Source organism: Cynocephalus volans, chromosome 5 (genome assembly GCF_027409185.1).
Source record: "Cynocephalus volans isolate mCynVol1 chromosome 5, mCynVol1.pri, whole genome shotgun sequence".
Lineage (NCBI taxonomy): Eukaryota > Metazoa > Chordata > Mammalia > Dermoptera > Cynocephalidae > Cynocephalus > Cynocephalus volans.
In genome coordinates this window covers 118,184,719-118,210,301 of record NC_084464.1, presented here as the reverse complement: position 1 = coordinate 118,210,301, position 25,583 = coordinate 118,184,719, and the positions used below count along the sequence as shown (strand labels likewise).

Below are 25,583 nucleotides of genomic sequence, written 5' to 3'. Positions count from 1 at the left end.
GTTCATTAATAAAATTTTATAATTAACAATTATATTATAGGCACAAAGTAATATGTATATTAAAATATGCCCTCGGATTAGCAGATTTTTATATGATTATTTTGCACTGTGATTAGAATTCTACTCCTCATTTATATCCCAGATGAACTTCAAGGGAAAATCTTTCATCTTCCTTTGAAATATCCTGTCAAACCTTTCATTCTGCTCCACGGTCAAATGATGTTTCCAGTCTCCGATGGTACCTAGTGGGATAAACACACGAAGAGTACCTAGGTGAAGGAGTAGCACTAGAAAGACAAAGTTTACCCAATTCACTTTAATCTTTTCTTCAAATCAAGCTAAATATCTGTTAGTTCTTCATGAGGTTTGAAACTTCACCATTTCTTATACAGGCATGAGATAAGAAAAAAGTTAGGAAAGCAATAACACTTTTTCAATTTAAAAATAAACACTTACCTTGGAGGGTTATATTAAAAATTATATTAAATGATAGATGTAGGTTGCCTAGTATGATGCCTGGCACATGTAACATATATATTTTGTTAATTATAATATATTCTTATCTTTTAGTGTTTTTCTTCCTAAAGAATGATTATAACAGAATGATAGTACTTTAAGATTTACAGTTAACTCTCCTATCTGATAAACTTCCACCAACTATTACCATTCTATCATAATCATTCTTTAGGAAGAAAAACACTAAAATATATAAATGTATTAGAATTTTTAAAAATATATGTTACTATATGCCAGGCATTATACTAAGCAAATTACATCTATCATGTAATTTAATTCTTAATACAACCTTAAATAGCAAGTATTTCTTCATTGTTAAACTGAAAAAATGAAACCTGAAGATTTTTAGCTAATAAAATCAAGTTCACATAGGGTGCCAGAGCTGCCATTGCTGCAGTTTTACTTGATAGGAGTTTGAAGCTATGGTTATGCCATTTTTTTAACTGAAGACTAAAAACTTAGTATCTTCAGTGATTAGACTTTCTGTGTAAACATTATTATTGGCATTTGGAACAGATAGCAAGATATTAGGGGTATGAGAATTACATTATATCTGATCTAGTTGAGAAAAGGAAAGTGAGAGTTAATAATAAATGGGACAAAAGAAGAAAGAAGAGTTTTTTTTAAATATCAATATCTAGGACAATTTCAATAAGATCTTTACATAAATACTTATAAATCAATATCCTTCATTACAATGGTACATTATGAATAAATAAATTAGAGAATAAAACACAAATAAAATAAAGTTCAAATTACATTTTAGAATGATGTTCATTAAAATAACTATTTTTAAAATTTTGAGTTTTAAGGGGTACCAATTAGGAGAAAAATATATTCATTTTTAACAACAACTCCTGGCATGTAATAGGAGCACAATAAAAACGTATTGCATATTGCTGAAAAATTGAATTCACAGCAGATTGAGTTAATGAGATACCACTCTAATTTTTGTAATGAAGAAATCTGACACATGAGGAAATAGCAATCCAAAGCTCCTCCACCACAACAAAATATGTATTAAGTTCACCTCCTAGAATATTCTAGGAGAAATAAAGGAAAACAAGGATTAGAGTTCTCCTGATCATGAATATCCACTGCTGTGAGACAAGTCTTGCTAATAAATTTTTTAAAGTAGGGTCATGTGGCCTAGAAGAAAGAAAAGTAATATTTATTGAGAAAGTTCAGTTGTCAGGCTATGTATCAAAACACTGCTAAGTTTCCTGCAAAACTTATAAGGGCCATATTCAATTGGATCTTTGGTACTCTTTACGTCCCCAATAGCAGTATCATGTGGAGAGACAAATTGGAAGCACTGCTTATTTCTCCTAGGGACCAAGGATACAAGAAAACTCTTAACATTTTTGCTATTATAAACCACTGAGCATCACCTTTGCGCAGGAAACATCCCTCATTATTTCTTGTGCCAACTTCTTTTTGCAGAATGAGATCGTAATTTGCTTGTGGATCACACTTCATGGACTGAAACGTAGCCTGTCTCACAATAGCGTCAACATCCTCTTCACTCAGTTCTTTCTCAAGAAAGTCACTGATTTTAAGCACAGAACTTCTGAGATTCTGAAAGAGTGGTAGGTTAGAGAAATTACTCAGCTTATGAGGAATGCATGAGTTACAGCCTATATATATCGTGATCAAAAATGGTTCAATATGAAAATTAGTCAATGCAATATAACATATGAACAGAATGAAGGAAAAAACTGACATGATTATCTCAATTCATGCAGAAAAGATATTGAAGAAAATCTAACACCTTTTCATATTAAAAATGCTCAACAAACTAGGAATAGAAGGAAACTGCCTCAACATAATAAAGGCCATATATGAAATAGTCATAGTCAATGAAGAAAGACTAGAAGATTATTCTCTAAGATCTGGAGCAAGCCTGATTTTGCCACTTCTATTCAACATAATACTGTTAATACGAGCCAGAGCAATTAGGCAATAAAAATAAATAAATAAAGGCATCCAAATTGGAAAAAAAGAAGTAAAATTATCTCTGTTAGCGGACAACATGACCTTATATATAGATAACTCCAACAATACCACACACTCAAAAAACTTGTTAAAACTAACAAGGAAATTTAGCAAAGTTGCAGGATACAAAATCAACACACAAAAATCAGCTGAATTTCTACAGAATAACAATGAACAAATCCTAAAAGGAAATTAAGAAAACAGCTACATTTAAAATCACATCAAAAGGATTAACATTGTTAGGAATAAACCTAACCAAGGAGATGAAAGGCTTGCCTATTGAAAACTACAAAACATTGCTGAAAGAAATGAAAGATAGAAATAAATGGAACAACATCCAACGTTCAAAAATTGGAGGACAATAATTTTAAGATGCCAATACTACCCAAAGTGATGTGTAGATTCAATTCAATCCCTCTCAAAATCCCAGTCACTTTTTTTGCAGTAACAGAAAAATCTATCATAAAATTCATATGGAATTTCAAGGGATCTTGAATAGCCAAACACTCTTGAAAACGAAGAAAAAATTTAAAGGCCCCACATTTCCAGATTTCAAAATTTACTACAAAGTTACAGTAATCAAAATGGTGTGGTAATGGCACAAATACAGAAATATATACCAATGGAATAGAATAAAGATCCCAGAAATCAACTCTCATGTATATGGTCAAATGATTCTCAACAAGGATTTTTAACAAGGACATTCAATGGGGAAAGAAGAGTCTTTCAACAAATGGTACTGGGAAAACTGAATATCCACATGAAAAAGAATAAATTTGGACCCTTACCTTATGCCATATACAAAAATTAACTCAAAATTGATCAGACATAAATGTAAGCACTAAAACTATAAAACCTTTGGAGGAAGACTTAGGGGAAATGCTTCACAACATTGGATTTGGCAATGACTTCTTGGATGTGACACCAAAAGCACAGACAACAAAAGAAAAATAGATTAAATGGATTATATCAAAATTAATAACTTCTGTGCATCAAGGAACACAATGAACAGAGTCAAAAGGTAATTCATGTTAAGAAAAAATATTTTCAAGTCATATATCTGATAAGGGGCTAATATCAAGAATATGAAGAACTTCTACAACTCAACAACAACAAAAGCAACCCAATTAAAAATGAGCTAAGGTATTTTATTCTTTTGGTACCTATTGTAAATGGGCTTGCTTTCTTGATTTCTTTTTTAAAAACAGACAAGTGGACCAATGGAACAGAACAGAAAACCCAGAAATCAATCTACACACTTATAGCCAACTGACCTTCAACAAAGGCACCAAAAACATACATTGGGGAAAGGACAGCCAGCCTCCTCAGCAAATGGTCCTGGGAAAACTGGATATCCATGTGTAGAAGAATGAAACTAGACCCATACATCTCATCATATACCAAAATCAACTTAAAATGGATTAAATACTTAAGTAGAAGGCCTGAAACTACAAAACTCCTAGAAGAAAGCATAAAGGAAAGATTTCAGGATATAGGACTGGGCAAAGACTTCATGAATAAGACCTCAAAAGCACAGCCAACAAAAGAAAAAATAAATGAATGGGATCATATCAAACTAAAAAGCATCTGCACAGCAAAGGAAACAATCAACAGAATGAAAAGACAACCTACAGAGTGGGAGAAAATATTTGCAAACTATACATCTGACAAGGGATTAATATCCAGAATATACAAGGAACTCAAATAACTTAACAGTAAAAATAATAATAACAATAATAATCTGATTCAAAAATGGGCAAAGGAGCTGAATAGACATTTTACAAAAGAAAACATACAAATGACCAACAAGTATATGAAAAAATGCTCAACATCACTTATCATCAGGGAAATGAAAATCAAAACCACACTGAGATATCATCTCACTCCAGTTAGACTGACTATTACCAAAAAGAGAATAACAAATGCTGGTGAGGATGTGGAGAAGGGGGAAACCTTATACACTGTTGGTGGGACTGTAAATTAGTACAGCCATTATGGAAAACAGTATGGAGGTTTCTCAAACAATTATAGGTAGAACTGCCATATGATCCAGAAATCCCACTTCTGGGCATATACCTAAAGGAATGGAAATCATCAAGTTGAAGGGATATCTGGAGTCCCATGTTTATTGCAGCTCTATTTACAAAGGCCAAAATATGGAATCAACCTAAATGTCCATTGATTGATGACTGGATAAGGAAAATGTGGTATATATACAAAACGGAATACTGCCCATCCATAAAAAAGAATGAAGTTATGCCATTCACAGCAATGTAGATGAGCTTGGAGAAAATTATGTTAACTGAAACAAGCCAGGCACAGAAAGACAAATACTGCATGTCCTCACTCATAAGTGGGAGTAAAAGGAAGAAAGGGAGGGATGGAGGGAAAGAGCGAGGAAGGGAGGAAGAAAGGAAGAAAAAAAGGATGGATGGAAGGCAGGAATGAAGGAAGGACAATCACAGTAATGAGTTCAATTTTCAGAAAGAGAGAACAGACCTGTGGTTACTTGAGGTGAGAAAGGGGGAGGGGGAGGGAGATTAGTGAGAAATTGGTTAATGGACACAAGGAATGACTACATTTTGGAATGATAAACATGCCAATTATCCTGATTTGATTATCATACATTGTACACAAGTATTGATATTCAGCTTTACCCTACAAATATATATAATCGACTATTTTTCAATTTAAAAAATGGGCAAAGACTTATTGATATTTTTCCAAAAAAGATATACAAATGTCCAATAAGCACATGAAAAGATGCCCAACATCATTATCATTAGGGAAATGTGAATCAATCACAATGAGATCCCATTCCATACCCATTAGGATGGCTGTTATTTAAAAACAAACAAAAAACAGACAAGAACATGTGGTAAGGACATGGAGAAATTGGAACTCTTGTGCACTGCTGGTGGAAGCATATGTTGCAATCATTATGGAAAATAGTATGGTGGTTTCTCAAAATACTAAAAATAGAATTAACATATGATTCACGAATTCCCCTTCTGGGTATATACCCAAAAGAATTGAAAGCAAGGTCTCAAAGAGATATTTGAGCACCGATGTTTATAGCATCACTATTCACAATAGCTAAAACATGGAAGCAAGATATGTGTGTATGGATGGATGAATATATGAACAAAATATGGTGTGTACATACAATAGAATATTATTCAGCTTTAAAAGAGGAATTTCTGACACATGGATGAACCTTGAATTCATTATGTTAGGTAAAATAATCTAATCAAAAAGGACAACTACTGTACGTTTCCACTCAAATGAGGTATTAAGCATAATCAAATTGGGAGAGAAGCATGAGAAACTATAATTTAATTAGTAAGGAGTATCGATTTTGCAAGATGTAAAAAGTCCTAGAGATGGACAGTGGTAAGGGTTGCATAACAATGTAAATATACATAATGTCATAGAATTGTACACTTAAAAATGATTAAAATGGCATATTTTATATGATGGATATTTTATCACAAGAAAAAATGCAATGGGGAAAAAACCTGAAACAGAGATGCAATGTGCAGCAGCAGCTCACAGGAAAGAGAGATTAATTTTATCTCAGAGAGGTAAGAACAATTTTTCCTAGAAAAAAAAATTTCTTCCAATTCAAAAATGAAGAATAAGAAATGCTCCTGAAAAAGCATGGAATTCCTTTCTGAGAGTAAAAGTAAGTCCCAAATTACAAAATTTGAAATCCCTTTTACATTAAATAAAAATTAAACTTTAGTGTGCTTGGTACTTGATAGATTCCCAAGAAATGAAGCTGGATTAGCAGGTTGGTGAAAAAGGATTTCTAAGTTTGCTGAGTATCTTAGTCTTTTTCCTTGTAGGTAACAGTCAGTGGAAGAAATGAAATGTGATAGGGTGAGTAATATAAGAGGATCCTAGTTATTAAGCTATTTTTACAAATAATTTTTATATACAATAACTAACCCAAAATCAAGACATTCAAAAACAAGTATGTATGAATTTTTTTACTGAAGATAAGACAATGTTGCCAAGAATGAGCAGAAAAAAAGACAATAGAAATAAAACTATAGATGTTCCAGATACTGGAATTATTGGAAAGATTGTTAAAATAACTAAGCTTATTATATTCAAGGTGATAAAAGACAAAATTTTCACAAAATAACTGGAAAGTATAAAAAATAGCAGATTTAAAATAGATCTCAATTCACAAATAGAAATGAAGACTGGGGTGAATAATTTTAACAGCAGATTAAACGCAGATGCATAGAGCAAGATTGAAACGTGAGTTAGGGACAGAAGGAAACATTCAGAATGACACATCACAAAGAGACAAAACAGAGGTCGGCTTCCTCTAAAAAGAATTCCTGCTTCTAATACAGCTCATAAGACTCTTTTCTGTGTCTCTCTAAAACTATCCACTTCAGTTAGTTCTTCAGCAAATAAGCCAATCCCTAATTCTACCACCTATAGCTGTTCATAATCCTGAGCTATATTCCACAAAATAGTAAACTGTTTTCATGCAAGACAATGAGCACTCCTGTTCTTTATCTATTACTTCCATCTCCAAAGACTACCACAACAAGTTATACGAAAATGTACAAATTTCTTTACTTCAGCCAATTATGACATATAAAGGAAAAAATCATAGGAAGAGAAAGATTAAATCTCTCACTATATTAGACTTTCCCCCAAAATATGCCATTAAATAGATTCTCATTTCTCTCAAGATAAATTAAAATGTTTTAAAACTTTTATACATTTTCAATTAAAACACACAGGCAGAAAAGGCATAAAACAAACATTCATCTTAATGAATTATTATGAAGTGGTCATCCACGATTCCAACATGCTCGTCAAGAAACCGAACAATGCAAGTATTCCAGAATGCCACCAGACACATTCCCGTTCTAATCAAAAACCTTGCCTTTCCCCCAAAAGATAAAGCACTATCCTCATTTTATGATAATGACTTATTTGTTTTTATTTGTAGTTTTAGCACCTTAATATGAATCTCTAAACATTATAGTTATAACTGCCTCCACTCCATCTACAAACTGCTGGATACAAGCCAGAAAAGTAGAAAATGATTCTCCTATGCTAAGTCACTATGGTCCTAGGGATATCACCTTCAAGTCCGTGGGAAATGCACAAAATCTTCTGAGATAAACTGCATTGTCTTTCGGTGTCCTGAGAGGGATCATCATTGGAGAACCAGACATAAACTGTATTAAGTAAAATTACCAAGACCCTAAAATTTACTCCACCTTTGTTGGATACCTAATTGCTTGAGAAAATTGGGAGCTTTCTATAGAAAGAACTTGAAGCTGAAAAACTTGGGTTGACCAAGATCTATCTTCTCCAGCAAGTTGAAAGAAGATTCTCTCCCTATTACACAGTTTTAAAAAAATGTTTTCACAAGTCTGGCAAAACACCTAGATCAAAGATATATAAGCAATGGGCTACTTGGTGGTAGGTTAGAGAAAAGTGACACCTGGCAATAGTATATTGAAGATGGAACAGAAAAATGTTCAGGAGGTTTTACATAGTTTACTCTATGGTTTCTTTGTCCAAATTTTCAATAAAGTATATTGTTTATAAATGCTTTTGTGTGAGCACATTCTTAACATGGAAATCAAATATAAAAATAGGAAGGAAATCAGGTTTGCATTTTGGTTGAAGAATGGAGAATACCTGGAAACAAGGTGAGATTAGAAGCAGGTGGAACAATTAGGAGCTGCTGTGGAAACTAAGCAGGAGACATCAGTAACCCGACCTAAGGAAAAAGCAATATTGATTGGATAATCTCATGTCTTCCACAAGGGATACAGAGACAGAATTCACATGGCCCATTGGTTAATTGATTAAATGAAGATGTAAGGGCAAAGTAGATATTAAGTATGAAGTCTGGTTTCTGATTTAGGCCGCCTGAATTACAGTGGAATTCACAGGAGAAGAAGCAGTTTTTGTGGGGGAGATGAAAAATTCTATTTCGCACATGATTTGAAGTCCAAATATTAGATATAAAAGTGGGTATACAGAAGACAGTTATAATATTTATGGGTCTGAGCTTGTCATATATATTTGGGATTCACCAATTTATTATCCAATCTGGTTTACTGTACCTCGCATTATACTTCGTGTGACTAAATTCAATGGATGTTTTGAACCCATTTTTAGTCCATTTCCTAGCAGTCTTAAAAGATCTTTCTAGACACGCCTGCTTGGCTTCTGTGTCACCACACACTCCATGTTTTCTTTCCACCTCTCTGATTCCTCTTTTTCTTTTTTCTTGGTGGGCTTATCTTTCTTTATCCAAACTTTCCAAGTTAAGGTCTCTCAGTAATTGATCCTAGTCCCTCTTTTTTCCCCCTTCCTTTCCTCCCTTCCTCTTTTCTGCCCCCCTTCTTTCTTTCCTTCTTCCCTTTCTGCCTCCCATCCTTCTAATCCCTCTCTGCTTCCCTCCTTCCCCTTTCTCAATTTAATCTAAGTTCATTGTTTCAGTTATATTCTATGCACAGTGACAATGTCAAATTTATATCATTAGTATCTTCAGCCCAAACCGTTTTAAGAGTTTTAGGTATATTTATTTGGATATTTCTAAGTCACCTTAAACTCCATATGTCAAAACTTACATCGTAATCAATCTTCTTCCTCTAACCTGATCTCGCTTCAGTGTTTCCTAAATGCCTTCAAGAATGATACCACTATCTACACAGATATACAAACCAGAAATCTAGACAGCATCCTTGACATCCCTCTCTCATTTTTCCTCTATATAACCCCTGTCCGTTTTACATCCTAAATGTCTTAAAACTCTATATCCTCTCAATTCCCAATAATACCACTCCAATCCAAGGCACCTTTGATTTTCAGTGGATTAACACACTGTTCCCTAAGTTGTCTGGTCTGCTTATATTCACTATTTTCACTTTTCAACCCACTAATGGGAATGATATTCTAAAAATATTAATTTTATCCCACTGCTGTACTTCTTATAACTCTTAAAGTACTCCTTACTACTTTTAGGATTAAAGAAAATCACCATCATTATCATAAACTACAGACCTTGCATAGTTCAGTCTTATACACTCATCCATCTTAATCTTCCATCAGCTCTACTTTATTGCTTCACAGTATTTACACATTATTTTTCTTTGGCTAAGAATTCTCTTTCACTTCTCTTCTTTTTCTTAATCCATATTTATTAGTTTGCTTCTTCCAGAAAACATTGCCTGTCACCTTTGACTATATAGGTTACCCTTATTACATATACAGGCATCGTACCTGAACTTTTCCTTAATAACCACATTTATCACAGTTTTGAATTATATATACTCGCTTGGTGCATACCTGTCTTCCCTATTATATTATGAGCTATATGAATAAAGGATTCATCCTCTCTTTCTCATGATTAAGTGCCTGTCACATAGTAATCATTCACTAATTTTTGAATAAATGAATTGACTGTGTATTATGAATCACCACATCAATCAAATATCACAAAATAGTGAATTCAACTGTGTTTTGTTTGATTCACACAAGGTTTTAAGACAGCCTTGAATTGTTTGCCAATATGTAAATATTTTGTGTTTTCACATGAAAGCTACATTTCAAAATTCTCTTTAAAAACCGGAAGAATTTACATCACAGGGTACATACTCACCTGTGGCAATTATTAACCATATATTAGTAATGACTTCTTGCCCTAGTTACCCATGAAGCCCCTCTGTATTAGTCAGTTTCTGTTGCACATAAAATACCCGAAACTGGGTGAGTTATAAAGAAAAGCGAAGTTTATTACTTACAGTTTCTGAGGCTGGGAAGTCCAAATTCCATCTGGTGGTGGTGACAGTGACCCAGGGGTCTCACATTACCAGTTAATGGAAGCAGAGAGAGCAGAGAGAGACAGAGTCTCCTCTCTCTTCTTTTAAAGCCTTCAGAACCACACCCCTGACCACCATTTTTAATCCATTAACTATGGCATGGTCCTGCAATCTAATCACCTCTTCAAGGCTCCACCTTCCAATTACCATAGTTGGATTTCCCACCTTCTTAACAGTCACAGTGGGGATGAAGTTCTAATACATAAAACTTGGGGGACACAGTTCAAGCTTCAGTGAGTTTGGGGGAGACATAATTCAATCCACTACACAATCTTTAATGTATGGCTGCTGAATATTAAGGTTGTCTTTATTGCTACAGGTGGTTGCATGAGAAGGGAACACAAAAGATGACTGTGTATAGTGAGAAGACAGCCTTGAGAAAGACCAGTAATTAAGGATGGGAAGGAAATTATAAACCCAAAAAGAAGTCTGAGAAAGAACAGTTAGGTATGAAGATAACTAGGAGATTCTGGTTTGCTGAAACCAAGAGAAGAAACTGTTTCAAAGAAATATTATTTTAAAGAAGTAATCTTCTTATCTTACCTTCTTCATATCTTCATACATCATGAACAGAATATTAAAATCATGTTTGTGTTCATACCAGCCTCTGATGTGATCAAACCAGAGGCTTCCTACCACTGTGAAAAAAATTAATAAGTAACGAGGTAAAGATGTTGCACTTATTGTACAGCAAACTCTATTCTTTCTTTTCTATTCTGGAATCTTCAGAAATAAAAATAAAGCTCCCACCACTGGACCTGTGTATTACTGTTTTAAAGTGGTTAGTGCTTTGGGGAACAATTACCTGATTTTTAACAGAAACCTGCCTGTGTAAAGTTAATGTATGTATGTAGAAAAGCAGCAATGCAGAAGTGAGAAGCCCAAAGATCTAAGTTAGAAGATTTCTTTAAGGCAAGTCTTCTCATTTTCCTACTTCTTTCCCTCGAAAACATATGTCTCTATTTCTCTGCTTACTCTGTAAGATCTCTGGATAGCAACATTAGCGATCTACAATGGGACAGAACCTGAATATAAACTTCTAAATGAGTGAGAGCTTGATTCCATACTCCATAAGCATCTTGCATCAATAATTCTTCCTCAGTAGTGGAATAAAAAATTCCACAACTGTTATTATGAGGCTTATCACAAGTCTACGACAGAACGTGCAAACTCACCCTGAATATTAGCTATTCTGGAGTACATCGCTCTAGCTAGTTTGAATTGCTAAACCATTTACGGCTCTCTTATGGTCTGTTCAAAACATTTCCTAAACAATATGCCTTTGCAAACTTGACAATCCCCAAATGGTCCTGGCCAGGATAGAAAAGCCATAATGTGGCAGGCTAAGTTGACATACAATTGTAACCACTCACACGCATTCTGTCATCTATGGTTGCTCTTCTCCATCTCTCCAAAATATGTTCCCTAAGTTCCACAATTTGGCTAAATGGTAGCATTACTTCATAAACATGTTGCTTGATAAATAAAATCATAATTACCTTTTCCATCTAGAAACTTTTTCATGAAATGTTCTATAGTATCTGTAGCTTCTAATACAACCACAAGCTTTGAAAAATGAAAATATGAGATCAACACATCCTTAGGGTTTCTGTAGACATAAACAATCTGCAGAAAGAATTATAAAATAATTTTAACAATTCTTGGTTATCCTTACATATTTTTTAATAGCTACATAATATTTTATTACATAAATGTATAATACTTTTCCATCTGGTCTACTAGCCATGAAAATTTAGGTAGTTACCTTTTTTTTTTTTTTTCGCTATTACAAAGGATGTTGCAATAAATAATTTTCTTCACGTGGTATTTCACATGTATGCAAGCATGTACAATAAATTTCTAAAATGTAAAACTGATTATTTGTAAAGTTGACAAATATTGAAAATTACTTTGCAAACAGCCTGTATCAATTTACCCACTACAAGCATTATGTGATTTTTGATATATAGCCAAGATAGCACTGGAGATAAGTGAAAAATATTGAACTCCTTATGATGTTGGACAAATGGTTATCCATATATTAAAAAAAAAGAAATGCATTATATCTCACATCATACACAAAAATCATTCACAAATGGATTAAGGATATAAACAAAAAAACTTTGACAGCTAAGAAATATATATATATTTCTTGTCTTAGAGCTAAGGAGGATTTCTTAAACAAGAAAAATTTTATTTAAAACAAGAAGTAATCAATTTTGCTACATTAAAATCAAGAATGCTATTAATCAAAACATAAGGGTACTTCAAAAAGTTCATGGAAAGATTCATATTATCTTTCATTTCTATTTTCCATAAAAGTGTGGAAGTGCCCTTGCATACCAGAAAGTTACAAAAAGCCACAAAATATGAAAGAAGCAACACATATAAGCAACAATAGATTAGTATCCAGAGTATGTATAAAGCAAATTAATAAGACAATACAATGTCATAAAAAATTTTGCAAAAGACATAGTCATTTCACAGAACAGGAAATAATTATGGCCAATAAACATCAAAAAGTGCTTATTCTCATTATTGATTATAAATATGCAAATTAATATCAGTTTGAGAAACCATTTTATGATTACTACATTGACAAAAATGAAGAAGTCTTGTACAAAAAAAAATTACTACAGAAAAAATTATTGGGAAAATAATTTTGGGGGGAAAAATAAGAACTCATCCATTACTGGTTTCAGTACAAACTGGTACACCTGCTTTCTTAAGAAATATAGCACCATCTTAGAAAGCTAAATATTCTTGTACTTATGGCTTTGCAGTTCTATTCTTGGATGTTTATGCTAGGGAATCTTGTGCAGGTGTGCCCAGGAAGATCATGGCAGCAAGTGTTTATAATAGCAAAATATTAGAATAACCTAATTATTCAAAGAAGAGAAAGCAGAGATCTGATATAATCACTTACACAATCTGTGAAATTATACAAGAGTGAAAATAGTATTGAAAAGCAAGAGTAAACAAAAGCATATGGCAAAGTCCCAGACAATAAAGAAATAAAAAACAAGAATATACAAATAAAGTTAAGTAAAATTTAAGGCCAAATGATTTAACAAGACAGCATATAATTTGTTTGCAATGACCAACAGAACAGGAATTTTTGTATACTGAATAACGTCAAAGGAATCTAGAAACAGGAAAGCATAATCTGTTTGCAGTGAACAGAATAGGAATCTTTATATACTAAATAAGAATAAATGGCACAAATTCTGGTAAGTCTATAAATATTTTGATTTAGCAGCAATCCTAGTGGAAGATTTACACACACTTTTCTTCAGACATAGGATAAAAGAAATAGCAAAGTTAATTTTAAAAATTAATTTTAAAATTTTATTTGATATATGTATATATTAGTATCCCACACAGAAAATGTACATCATTTTCTCATGTAGTTGTAAAACATATTGAAAAGCTGATCATGTAATTGGCAATAAAATTTCTCAACAAATTCTAAAAATTAGAACTCTTACAGCACCATTACCTGATGATAGTGCCATAATACTAATAACCAGCAATGAAAAAGTTTAAAAAGAAATTTACGTAAACAGCTGGAAATAAAAAAGCCTCAAAATAACTGGGACATATTAGAAAAGTAAAACTGCAATGAGAGATTATTTAGATATTAACAAAATTATATCCATAGCTATACAAAACAAGATATTTATCATTTTAAAATTGATGGAACCAATCAAAATGTCCATCAATGGAATACTACTCAGCCATAAAAAAGAATGAAATTTTGCCATTTGCAACAACATGGATGAGTCTGGAGAAAATTATCCCAAGTGAAACCACCCAGGTACAGAAAGAGAAATACCACATGTTCTCACTCATAACTGGGAGCTGAATCCATAAATAAACAAATGACCAATAAAGAGAGACAGAGAGAGAGAAAGAAAGAAACAATAATCACAGTAATATGTTGGACTGTTAGAAAACTAGAGGTGGAAAAGGGGAGGGGAGGGGAGAGGGGGCTAATGAGGAATTGGTCAATGGACACAAAGAATGATTGCGTATTGTAATGATGGATAAGCTAAATATACCGATCTAACCACCACACATTGTACACAATTATTAAAAATCAACATTGTACCCCACATGTATGTAATAATAAAAAATAAAATTAAAATAAATAAATAAATAAAATTAGTGTTTTTAAAATAAACGTTGGATATAGATATACTAAGCAGTTAATCAAGGAACATAGAAAAATAAATGCAAACAAAATATGAGGAAATAATTAAAATGAAAACAGAAATCAACAAAATAGAAAACATTAAATTATGTTTCAAAAAAGGTGGGAAAAAAATCAGTAAAATAGAAAACTCATATCCTGCAACATATAAAAATGAAAGAATATAAAAATTTTCATCATTACAATGAATGAAAAAGATATAATCACAGAATTGAAGTAATTGATAACATCATGAAAAAATATGTTGTATTTTTTTACAAAATCTAGATAAAATGGGTAAGAAGTACACTAAGAACAATATAAAACACATTTGGAAGACACAAAAGTAAACCTGATAAACAAAAAGCCCTAAAACAATGCCAGAGGAATGTTGGAATATTGCAATGATGGTTGTCCCAGAATTAATCTATATACTTAACAAGTTCAAACAAATGTCTAAAAATCATTGGGGTATTAAAATATTTTTAAAAAGTTGATGGGGGAATTTACCTTATCAGTTATAATATGTAACACTGTGAAGAACTGCCACATATTAAACAGACGTATCCACTTTTGGCATAAAGAATGCAGACTTAGAAGAGAGGGACTATGGAAATTTGGTACATCAAAATGTAGACTTCAAAATAGTGGGGAATTATTAATGTGGATGTTTTAATAAATCATGTTGGATCAATTGGCTAACCCCGTGGGTAAATATCATGCAATATTTATGTCTCACATCACATGAAGTATGAAATAAAATTTATAATCAAAAATAAAAAACACAAAATGAAGTTAATTAGAAAAAACCTGGAGAGTATTTGCATAATCTTTGGGGGTGGGGGAACTGTTTTCTTATCAAAGCACCAGAGCTGGGAGCCATGGGAAAGATTAATAAATCGATTGCATAGAATTAAAAACTTTCAACAATTTTTAAAGGTAAGCTATTAATTGGAAAATGTTTGCCCCTTATATATGCTTCCATAAAACAATAAATAAAAGACAAACTAAAGAAAAATGGGCAAAGAATATAGAGGATATTTAAGACTATAAAAATATAAAAAGATGCTTAATCTTATTAAAATCAAAAGGGTTGCAAATTATTCAAGAGCAAGATTTTTTTTTTTTTACCCAGTACATTAGTAAAGATTTATAATTCCCATCATTGGTGAGCATGCAAGGAAAGAAGCATTATCACAGGCTATTTGATGACATTTGAGTTGATAATATTATAGAAGGCAAGTAGGTAATATCTGCCAATGCTTAAAATATTTGGACTCTTTAAAACTCTGCTTTTACTGAAACATTTTGTCAGAATAAAAAAGTGTGAATATCTACAGGAATGTTTATTACAGCATAACATGTACATTTGCTGCAACCTACCTGTCCATCGAACACACATTAAATATTGCTCAGCCATACAATAAAACCCTATTAAGCCATAAAAAAGAATGGAATTTTATGTATTGATGCAGAAGAATTTTTGCTATATAATCACATTGCAAACATGTGTGGCAATCCAATATGTGCATATACTTATAATTCCATATATAATTTTAATGTGCAAGACAACATCGTAATGATATAATAAGCATAACATTTGAAAGAATACGGATTAGTGGGGCTGGGGAACAATATGTGCAGAAAGTATTTTGTCTGTGCAAAAAGTCCATAAGCCATTTCTATTACATACTTTAGCTCTTTTGTTCTTGAGACCTTTTGGTGCTAAATAATATGGGATGTGGGAAGTGAAGAGGCGAGGGGACGGTCTGTCAATAAAGTTCATATTGCGAATGTTGTATTCCAAGAAGGGGGCTCTATCAATTGTTTCCACATTCTCAGTTCTGTTACGGTGTCCCTCAAAATAAATCAGGCTTAGTATCTGCTGAGTCCAGATGGTACCTATAAAAATAAATGATCTTGTTTTCAAACCAAAATTAATTTTTAATAATAAATGCCAACAGTAAAGCCATCCATCTTAAAATCATTTGGAGCTTTTTCTTCTTCTAAATACTTAAAGTATGCTAATAAGTCTGTCCAATATTTTTGCTTGCTTTTCATCTGTAGTTTACTTTAAAATTAGTAAAGATTAAATCAAGGAATCAGTGTTTATTTCAGTTTGAAGAGCTGTAGTTGTTGATTCCATTATAGTGGTGATTCAGATTAATTCTACAACTCCTTATGTTTCTTGTATGTCATGTAAGGTCCCTTTTCATCATCTTTTGTGGGTACTTCTGTTACTCCTTCATTGGATTCCTTTCTTAGGACTTTATCTTTTAGAAGTATAAACAAATTAGGACCTTAGGGACTAGATGTCTGTTCCAAACATGATAAAATTATTCAGTTTCTTTCCTTCCTCTTGATTCCCACCATGTAAGGCCTCCACATTATGAAACACTTTTTTTACACCAAATTCCCAAGAATAGACAACCCAAAACACACATTATGCGGAAAGAGAAAACCAAAAATTTCACTGTTCTCATTGATTCTTGGTTTTTTGACCAGTCAAACATGATCACTAGTTATGAGAGGATTTGGGAAATTCATGTAAATGTTTTAAACAATTAGAATGGATCCATATGTAATTAAATATGATGATACTAAGGTTTGGCCTGATTTACTAATGATTATTCTAAACCATTTATGAGTGGTAATGTGGACGTTGACACACTGCTGCTGCTATTCTGAGAAAGAGAAAATGGTGCTTCTTATGAAGCTGAGCTTGCCATTTTGAAAGAATTAGCCATGCCAAGAAATCATACGTTCTGGTGCTGGTAACAATGAAAGTTTCCAACATCTCCCACGGTCCATCAAAAACACTCATCATTCACCCCAATTTTGGCCCAGGACCTCCAAGAGGACCTGGCAATCTGCTGGTGACTTATGAGCCCTTTTCTGGCCTTATCAACTGGATGATCACGTGAAGATGCTCGCTTTCCATTGTTTTCTCATTGCCAAGTGTGCTTATTGCTTGGTAGCATGGACTTTGGCCAGGCTATCAGAGCTAGAGTTGAAAAGTCTGTGGACGTACATCATTGAGAAAATGAAGGGATTTCTTATCTCCATAAAACAAGAAGTGACTTCAAATATTGCTGCAATTGTCAGGGTCTTTGTGTGGTCACACATTAGTCAAACTTTAATTCATCTCAGACTAATTCTTCTGTCTCACCAAAATAACCCAAGGAGATTTGAAAGCATTGGGATCCATGAAGTTGATAATCATTGCTGGGAGGCAATTCTCCAAAGGAAACTGAGGCAAACATGAAGTTCATGCTGACTGCTATGCCATGAGCCATAAAATCCATTGACTCTGACCCAGGAGTCTCCTATCATCTGCTAGCATCTATGAAACTATGGAGGGTTAACATATTAGCTTACATGTAGGACAAAATCTTAGTACTCTCTCAGATTTTGACAATCAAAGCCTTGGGTTCCAGATCTACAATAAGATGGAATGACTTCCTGTAAGGGCCCTTCAAGTAATATAATATATTTAAGCATTCCAAAGATGTAAGGACAAAATAGGACTTGAAGAAAACAAAGCAGTATATTTGGAAAACCTCTTTATTTACTCCAAAAATTATTTTATTGCCAAACCATATATGGCCAACTTGTTTGTGGTGTTCTGGGACACACACAGCATGAACAAGCAAAAAACCATATTTGAAATCTCAGCAATTCCAGCTTTACCTCTTAGTCCATATCAAACCAATTCAAATCAAGCATTCCAAGTTTCACCCTCTGCTGAAGTACAAATAAGCATCACATGGTCAAAAGCCTTTCAGTGCCTCCTCCTGTAACCCACTAGTACTGTGTGTCACCACTCCTTTGTACTGATGGTCTGCACAGACCTCAAAAAAAACAATCTTTTCAATGGACATTATTGGTCCAGGACTTTTTCAAGATTCTTAAACTAGAATTCAGCTCTCATGGAATGCTTCTTAAGAAAATGAAACCTGTTGGAAAATTGATCTTTATGGGAGATAAAACCTCTAACTAATGAAGCATTTATAAGTTGGAGAAAGGAAGATTTTGCACTCTCAGACCTATCATGAGGAAAACAACATATTTTCCAGAGCAGGAACAAAAGAGCAACCTGGGAAATCCAAAATCCCTTGTTCCCATATAAAATGACCAATTTTAGTAGATTATGTTCACAGAATTTATTGTAGACCTGTCACATTCCAAAAATGTAATGCCATTCATACCATCAATAAGAAGGCCCCTTTTCCAATTTAAGCTCCTTGGCTATCATTGATAGAACTCTTTTTTTCTGCATAACTCCTAATGCCACATCATTCCAGGTCAGTCATCAAGCTCCAAGTCAACTCTCATTATTGGAGATGACTCCTCCAGCTTCTGCCTGTCCAGGGCATATGTCTCCATTCTAATCACAAAATTTAATAAACCAAAGAAAAAAAAAAAAAAACTGCGGAGGTACCAGCTGCTGGGGATTACTGCTCCCTGGAGTTCTCCTCTAATTCCTTCAACACTTCCACCAAAATAATCCCTGCTATGATTCAGCAAGCATAGAGTCACTGTTTAGCAGGAATAGATTCTCATTTTGATGTTTCTCATTCACCCCCTTAAAAATATCATTGTATTGTTTCCTTCTAAATTACAAACATATTTTCTTGTTAAATAAATTTTAAGAAACAGTAAATCAAAAATGGAAACACTTCATCTAAAGCTTAAACTTACCCCATAACTGCTTAACAGATTAGAGTACCAGCCTTCTAGAATTTTATTGCATACTTTATATGGAAACCATATGTAAATAGTCTTTTTAAAGACAAAAGTAAGTCCATGTTATACCTACTATTCTACAATTTGGGTGTTATTTTTAACCAGTCTTATAACATAGACATCTTTCTTTGTCATTACATCAGATCATCTCCATACTCATCAAAGAACTACTGATTAGTTAAATAGACAATCATTACTTTTTTGTATGGTTAATAAAATACTCTTTTACCTAAGACACTGAGTCATAAAAGTGTGCTTTAAGATGCACTGATCCCTCTATTGATTGAGGCTGATATGTTCCACATTCAGAATCCACACATTCATGATAAGTAATCATCTAGTACACAACATGTGGGAGAAGCACTAAAGTAAGAAATAACAAGTATCTACGTGGATGACCTCAAATTATGGAAGAATATTACCCTGTAGCCAAAAGAAGCTCTGATGAAGCCACAAAGAAGACTCTCAGAAAAACCAAGTTGCCTGGAGAAAGAGTTGCAGGCAAACAGATAGGATAGATTCAGTTGGACAAGACACCAACAAGATGTGTTTCAAGCACTCACAATTGCTGCTGTTCCCCTTCTGAGAATAACTACTATTGGGGCCCGTACCTCATCTCCCTATATGTAACAAAGTGAAATTTCCTATTGTACTGTATTATTTGATTATTTATTTACCATTACATTGACTTTCTTTTTATCTGTCTTTTTTTTTCTCTTATTGTTCAGTATATGTCTTCCCATACAATGTTGAATACAAGTAGAGGTAGCAGGCATTCTTGTCTTGTTCCTGATTTTAAAGATAAAATTTTAAATGTTTCATCACTGCATACAATGTTTGCTATAATTTTTGGTAGATTGTCTTTATCAGGCTAAGGAAGTTCCCTTTTCTCCATAGGTTGTTAATAGTTCCATTATGAATGGATGCTGAATTTTACTGAATTCTTGTTCTACATCTATTCAAATGATAATACAGGCTTTCTCCTATACTCTAGCGATGTGGGTGAGCTACATTAATAAATGTTTAATTCCTGAAATAAACCCACCTTGGTCATAGTATTTTTTTTTAACATTGCTACATTTTGTTTGCTTATATTTAGTTTAGGATATTTGCATCTATGTTTATGAATGTTCTCAAAGGGTGGGAAGTGCCAAAAATCTTATAAATGTTTCTGCTCAACTGATTCATCTACGTGACAGAGTTGATACAATTCATACTGAATCCTGGGGAGACTCACTGATGTCTCCTCCAAGGCAACAAGAACCCCGCAGGCTGGACAGAGGACTGGTATGTGATATTCCAGAAACTTGGGATGGATTATGGGTCAGGGAAATACTTTTATATGCGGTGCAGAGCTTGACCTAAAACTAAGCAAGCTGATATGCCACCAACATCTAAGGCAGGAGGAGAAAAAAAACAATCTCAGTTGTTGCTGAGTTATCCACCTGATAGAGTTTCACAAGATGGCAGAGATAAGGCAATCCAGAGACAAGAAGAGGGGTTATTGGCTTGGGGGAAGCAAACAAGGTCATGAATTTCAAAGGAGAGGGCGAAAGGGAGGGCCTGGAGCATTTTCATGAAAATCAGTAATCTTTTTTATCATTTTGAGTTAGACTCTAGTATATCTTTGAGCAGCATTAACTACTCTGTATAACAGTGTGTAAATGGCGCCAATCATCCTATGTTCTAAAAAGCACACTTTGAAAATATACTTTTTTTTGAACCACAAAGTTTGAGTGCATTGTATTTTAGCTGAAAGTTATTTTATTATTATAGAGAAATAGAAAGCAATTCGAGTAACTGAAAAGCATATTAAGAAATAGTTCTGAGATATTCTGTGAACAGAAATCTAGCTGGGTTTTTGAATATATTTTCTTTCATTATCAGACCAAGCCAACAAGTTAGCATCTACCAAGTACTGGCTCTTGGCTCAATAATTGATTTCTTCATATTTGCCATCTGAAATGACAATATATGCATTGCAAATAGCCTTACACCATACATATTTGAGTTCTATTTAACTTTTTTCTGATCCTAAATGGTTATCTAAAAGTAGGTTGGGCTGTTGATGAGGTCTGGAAAAGTGCACATTGTATACATGTATTACCAAAACGAAGTGAAGACTGATATCAGATGGCCCATTCCTTACTCTTACCAAATGGTCCACTCAAACTTACCAGATGGCCCTCTCCTTTAGCTTTCCAGATGGCCCACTCCTTAAATTTTCCAGATGGCACAGTCCTTAAACTTACCAGATGGTCCACTCTTTAAGCTTACCAGATTTTGGATATGTGATTATGAAGACATCATCATCTCTAATTTCAAAATCATCTAGATTTTCTAGTAGATCAACATTAACTAAAGAACGTTCAAAATTACAGCCTTTGAAGTTTAATAAATATGTGTCTGTGTCATCCATGATTCTTCACCTACAAGTAAAAACAGATAAAGTTCTCTTCAAGTTCTTAATATTTTATAATAATAACTCTTATGGAGTACTCAATATGTGCCAAGCACTAATTAAGTGTCTGTATGTATCAACTCATTTACCACATGAAACACATTACACCTGTTAAATTAGTTAAACTTCACAGTAACCCAACATTACCACAGGTATTGTTATTATCACTATTTTAAAGATGAGAAAATTAAGATACTCAGAGGTTAAACAGCTTTCCCTAAAACCCCTGAGGAAAAGATTATTGTGATTCCAAACATACAGATGAGGAAATTAAGGCACAGAGAGGTCAAGCAAATTATTCAAATTTGCCCAGCTAGTGGAGCTAGGAGGAGTATGCCAGATAATTTGGCCACAGAATCCATGCTTTTATTTACTCTAGAGTTTCTTAATATTTCATATTTTTATTTTTTTACATTTTTTTCACTGTTATAGAAGTAAGAAATTATTTAATGAACGTATCCTTTTTACTGTTTTTTTGTTTGTTTTTGTTTTTTTTCTGGTACGTGAATAACCTGCTGTGTCTGAAAGAAGCTTCTGAGGCTTTGGGATCTAATACACTGTTTCAAATGAATAATGGAAATTGTTCTGTATGAGTAATACCAATTGGTTTTACTTTAGAAATGTTGCCTTTATATAGATATTGTATGGTAATTATTATAATTTCCAGTATGAATTTTCGAAAATCAGAAATCTTATATAAATCTAAATAAGAAACTCAGAATAAAAATAGAAAGCAAACAGTCTAATGACAAATCCTTTTGAAATTAGGTCCAGCCACGCATTTCTGTTAGGTCTGCCTGAGAAGTCTTTACTTGAACGTTAAATAGGTGAGGGAATCCCAGAAGTTCTAATAACATTAGATTTAGAATCAGTATATAGTTCTGTTTTCTTTATTCTTTTAATTTTCTGTGCACATCAAGAAACTAAATTTGTTAAAAAGCTGCAAATATGGCTTTGTCTAAGTTGCATGTCAAGAAACAATATTTAATTTTTCCACAAACAATCGAGGTTATTTGGTCCATAGAGGGAATTCAGAATTTAGCCTTTTGCAGAGTAAGAGTAGAAAATCACTTACATTAGAGAAGCCCCCAGGGTCCAGAGGTGGCGGGTGGGCCTGACAGCAGCCTGGCTGGCCCTTCCTATTCCCCACCCCCCCATTGACATCTTAGAATGTACTTATTAGAAATTAATAAATTGATAAATAAATAAAAAGAAAATCACTTATATTAGAATCACCTGGGTTTCTGGGTAATAATAATGGTTCTAGATCCTATACCACACTGGTAGAATCAGAATTTCTGAGGAGTGTGATCTACAAATGTGCATTTTAACAACCCTGCCATTCATACAAGGAAAATGACAACCAAAAGGTGATAAAGCACTGCCTTGATTTAAATGAATGTTTTATCTCAACCTCCAGAGAAGCTTTTATGGGATGCTACTTGACTCCCAGTTAAAAGATCCAGTTAAGGTAAGGTCCAACTAAACTGGTAGAGGTTTCCTCACTACAAGCTGAAGTCCAGACAAATGTGAAACATTGAGATGTGGGGATAGACTATCCGGCTCATGGATCACAAATAATGTTTCCATAGAGGCAGATGGAGAGCTGTTTTGACACTAACATCACAAATTTCCCAGAAAAAACCTCAGAGAACTCAGCCTTTGGAATGTGGTAAAGGATCATTTCTACTGCATAACGTGGACAAATGGAGAAGTCCATAAGTAGGAAATATAGTTGAAGTGAAAAGCAGAGATGAAGTAGAAGTCACTGTCCCACTCCTCCTAACACCCCAGCACAGCAGCATCCACACACACCCCAAAAAGTCAGTATGGATTCCAGAAACTTTGGATGCTGAGGAAAAAGAAAAGGGTGTCAGGCAGCCTCTACAAACATTCCAAATGAACATCATTCCTTTTTTGTTACTATTATGTTCAGTCACTCAAATGGTCTGTCTTTTACAGTCTCATAAGAGACAATGATAAGGGATGTTTTGTCACAGAATCAAGGGAGAAAGAATGGAGTGTGAGGGGGATCCATGTAGGATTTCAACATTGGCAAGTAACATGCTGTTTGTGTCTCTTTGATAAATACAGGACAAAGTCCTTGTACAAATAAAAAAGGGTGCCCGTGTCTCCCTCTTATTCTTTTATTGAAGTCCAAAAGAAAAGGGGTAAAATAGAAAATTGGGAGGATAAAAGTAAATGTACATGTTGTGCAGAAGAAAAGGTGAGACTTGGGAGAGACTTTAAGTCTACCCTTTAGCTTTGTTGCAGATCAGCTGATGAAACAAAACCCCCTGTGGTACAATTTTAAGAATGATAGGGATTGATGTGTTGCTGAAGAATAAATATTCTCTACAGAGTTTTTCATGGCCAATGAGTAGTGTTCTAGGAAATAAGCAGATAGCTTAGTATGGATGAGTTAGCTCAGATTTTGTTGACACTAGGAAAAGCCTATCAGGTTATTCCAGAATCATTGAAGGAATCAAACATTTGGGAGATAGTAAAGAGAACTGCAGGTGAACAGTAGTCATATTTACTTAATTTTGACAATTATAAAACAAACAACAACATATAGTAGAAAGCTATAGCAACAACTTTCTTGGACATGAACAATGGTAAAGTAAAATCTTTTACACCTACCTTAGGTGACTTTTGTTCATTCTTCAGGTCTTTATTTGCACCGTTAATTATTCTACCCTTATTTTCACCAAGTTTGTTTCTTCTACTATAAAATCGGCTATAGCTATGGAAAGTTCCAGAGGTCTTATAAAATCATTTATAAGAGGTCATATAAATTCATTTTCCAATATCCAGGGTTGTCCTTTCTACGTTATGCCTTTCCAATACTGTTATTTTTAAAGGTAAATATTACACATGGTTCAACCTTTTTTGTATCCTACAATAACTGGCATTTGTCTCAGGACTGACCTAACATCTCTCAGACTCTCTGTCCATTCTTCAGTCTTCTGTTGCCTATTTAAGAGGCTCTTTGATAATGATTCTCAGGTTTTCACTAAACACAGAATTTTGATCTCAGGTGAAATTTTTAATCCTCTCAATGTACAACTATTCACTGGTAAGGAGATAGGGTTTAATCTGAGGGTAATTTAATCTTATAATATTCAGCCTGCCTCTTCTTTCTCACATTTGCAAATTAAGACAGTAATCCATTTTGTGAGGGTGGCATAGTGTGAGGAATAGAAATCAAAGAAGAATAGAAATGGGAGTAGACTACTTATTAAAATAAATAGCTCAGCCAAGAATTTCTGATTTCATAACACAAATTTCCATTGAAATTAATGCTTTAGGGGTCTTTTGAGATGCTTGGGATCTTTTCCTGATCTCTCTCTTGCTCTCTTTCCTTCTGAAGTGGTTATTGACTGTGAGGATTCTATGCCAGTCTGCAAAACACCAACATAAGAGTTCCAGATGGCTGTGTAGCGACACCCAGCTCTTACCTCTAATGCAAAAAAGGTAAAAAACAAAAAGTGAATAGTCATGTGTTGAATAGAGAGTCAGAGAAAACACTGGAATTCAGCAAAAAGGTGAGGAAGACCTCTTGAGGCTTTAAAAACTGAGATGGCAGCATAGAAAAACAAATAAAGTGCCCAACCAAGATTGGCTCAGAGAGAGGCAAAGTAGGCAAGGAGACTCCCCAACCGTCTCTGCTCCCACGGCAGATGCCCACAATCCAAGCTACAAGGAAGCCACATTGTCCTTGCAAGCCATGAGACCAGTTTGGGAAGCTGCTGGGAGCCCACATTACTGTATTATTCTAGAGAGAGTTCACAATGAGCTC

General features: G+C 33.9%; 1 protein-coding gene across 1 annotated transcript; it reads right to left on the bottom strand.

Annotated features, from left to right (window-relative positions):
- Positions 1-120: 120 nt before the first annotated feature.
- LOC134377610 (amine sulfotransferase-like) lies at positions 121-21,739 on the bottom strand. Its single transcript, XM_063096098.1, has 6 exons — positions 21,598-21,739; positions 16,268-16,476; positions 11,882-12,008; positions 10,926-11,020; positions 1,908-2,094; positions 121-242 (listed from the first exon to the last, which is right to left on the bottom strand). Exons 1-6 carry the CDS (start codon positions 21,737-21,739, stop codon positions 121-123), a joined length of 882 nt encoding a protein of 293 aa, XP_062952168.1.
- Positions 21,740-25,583: the final 3,844 nt, after the last annotated feature.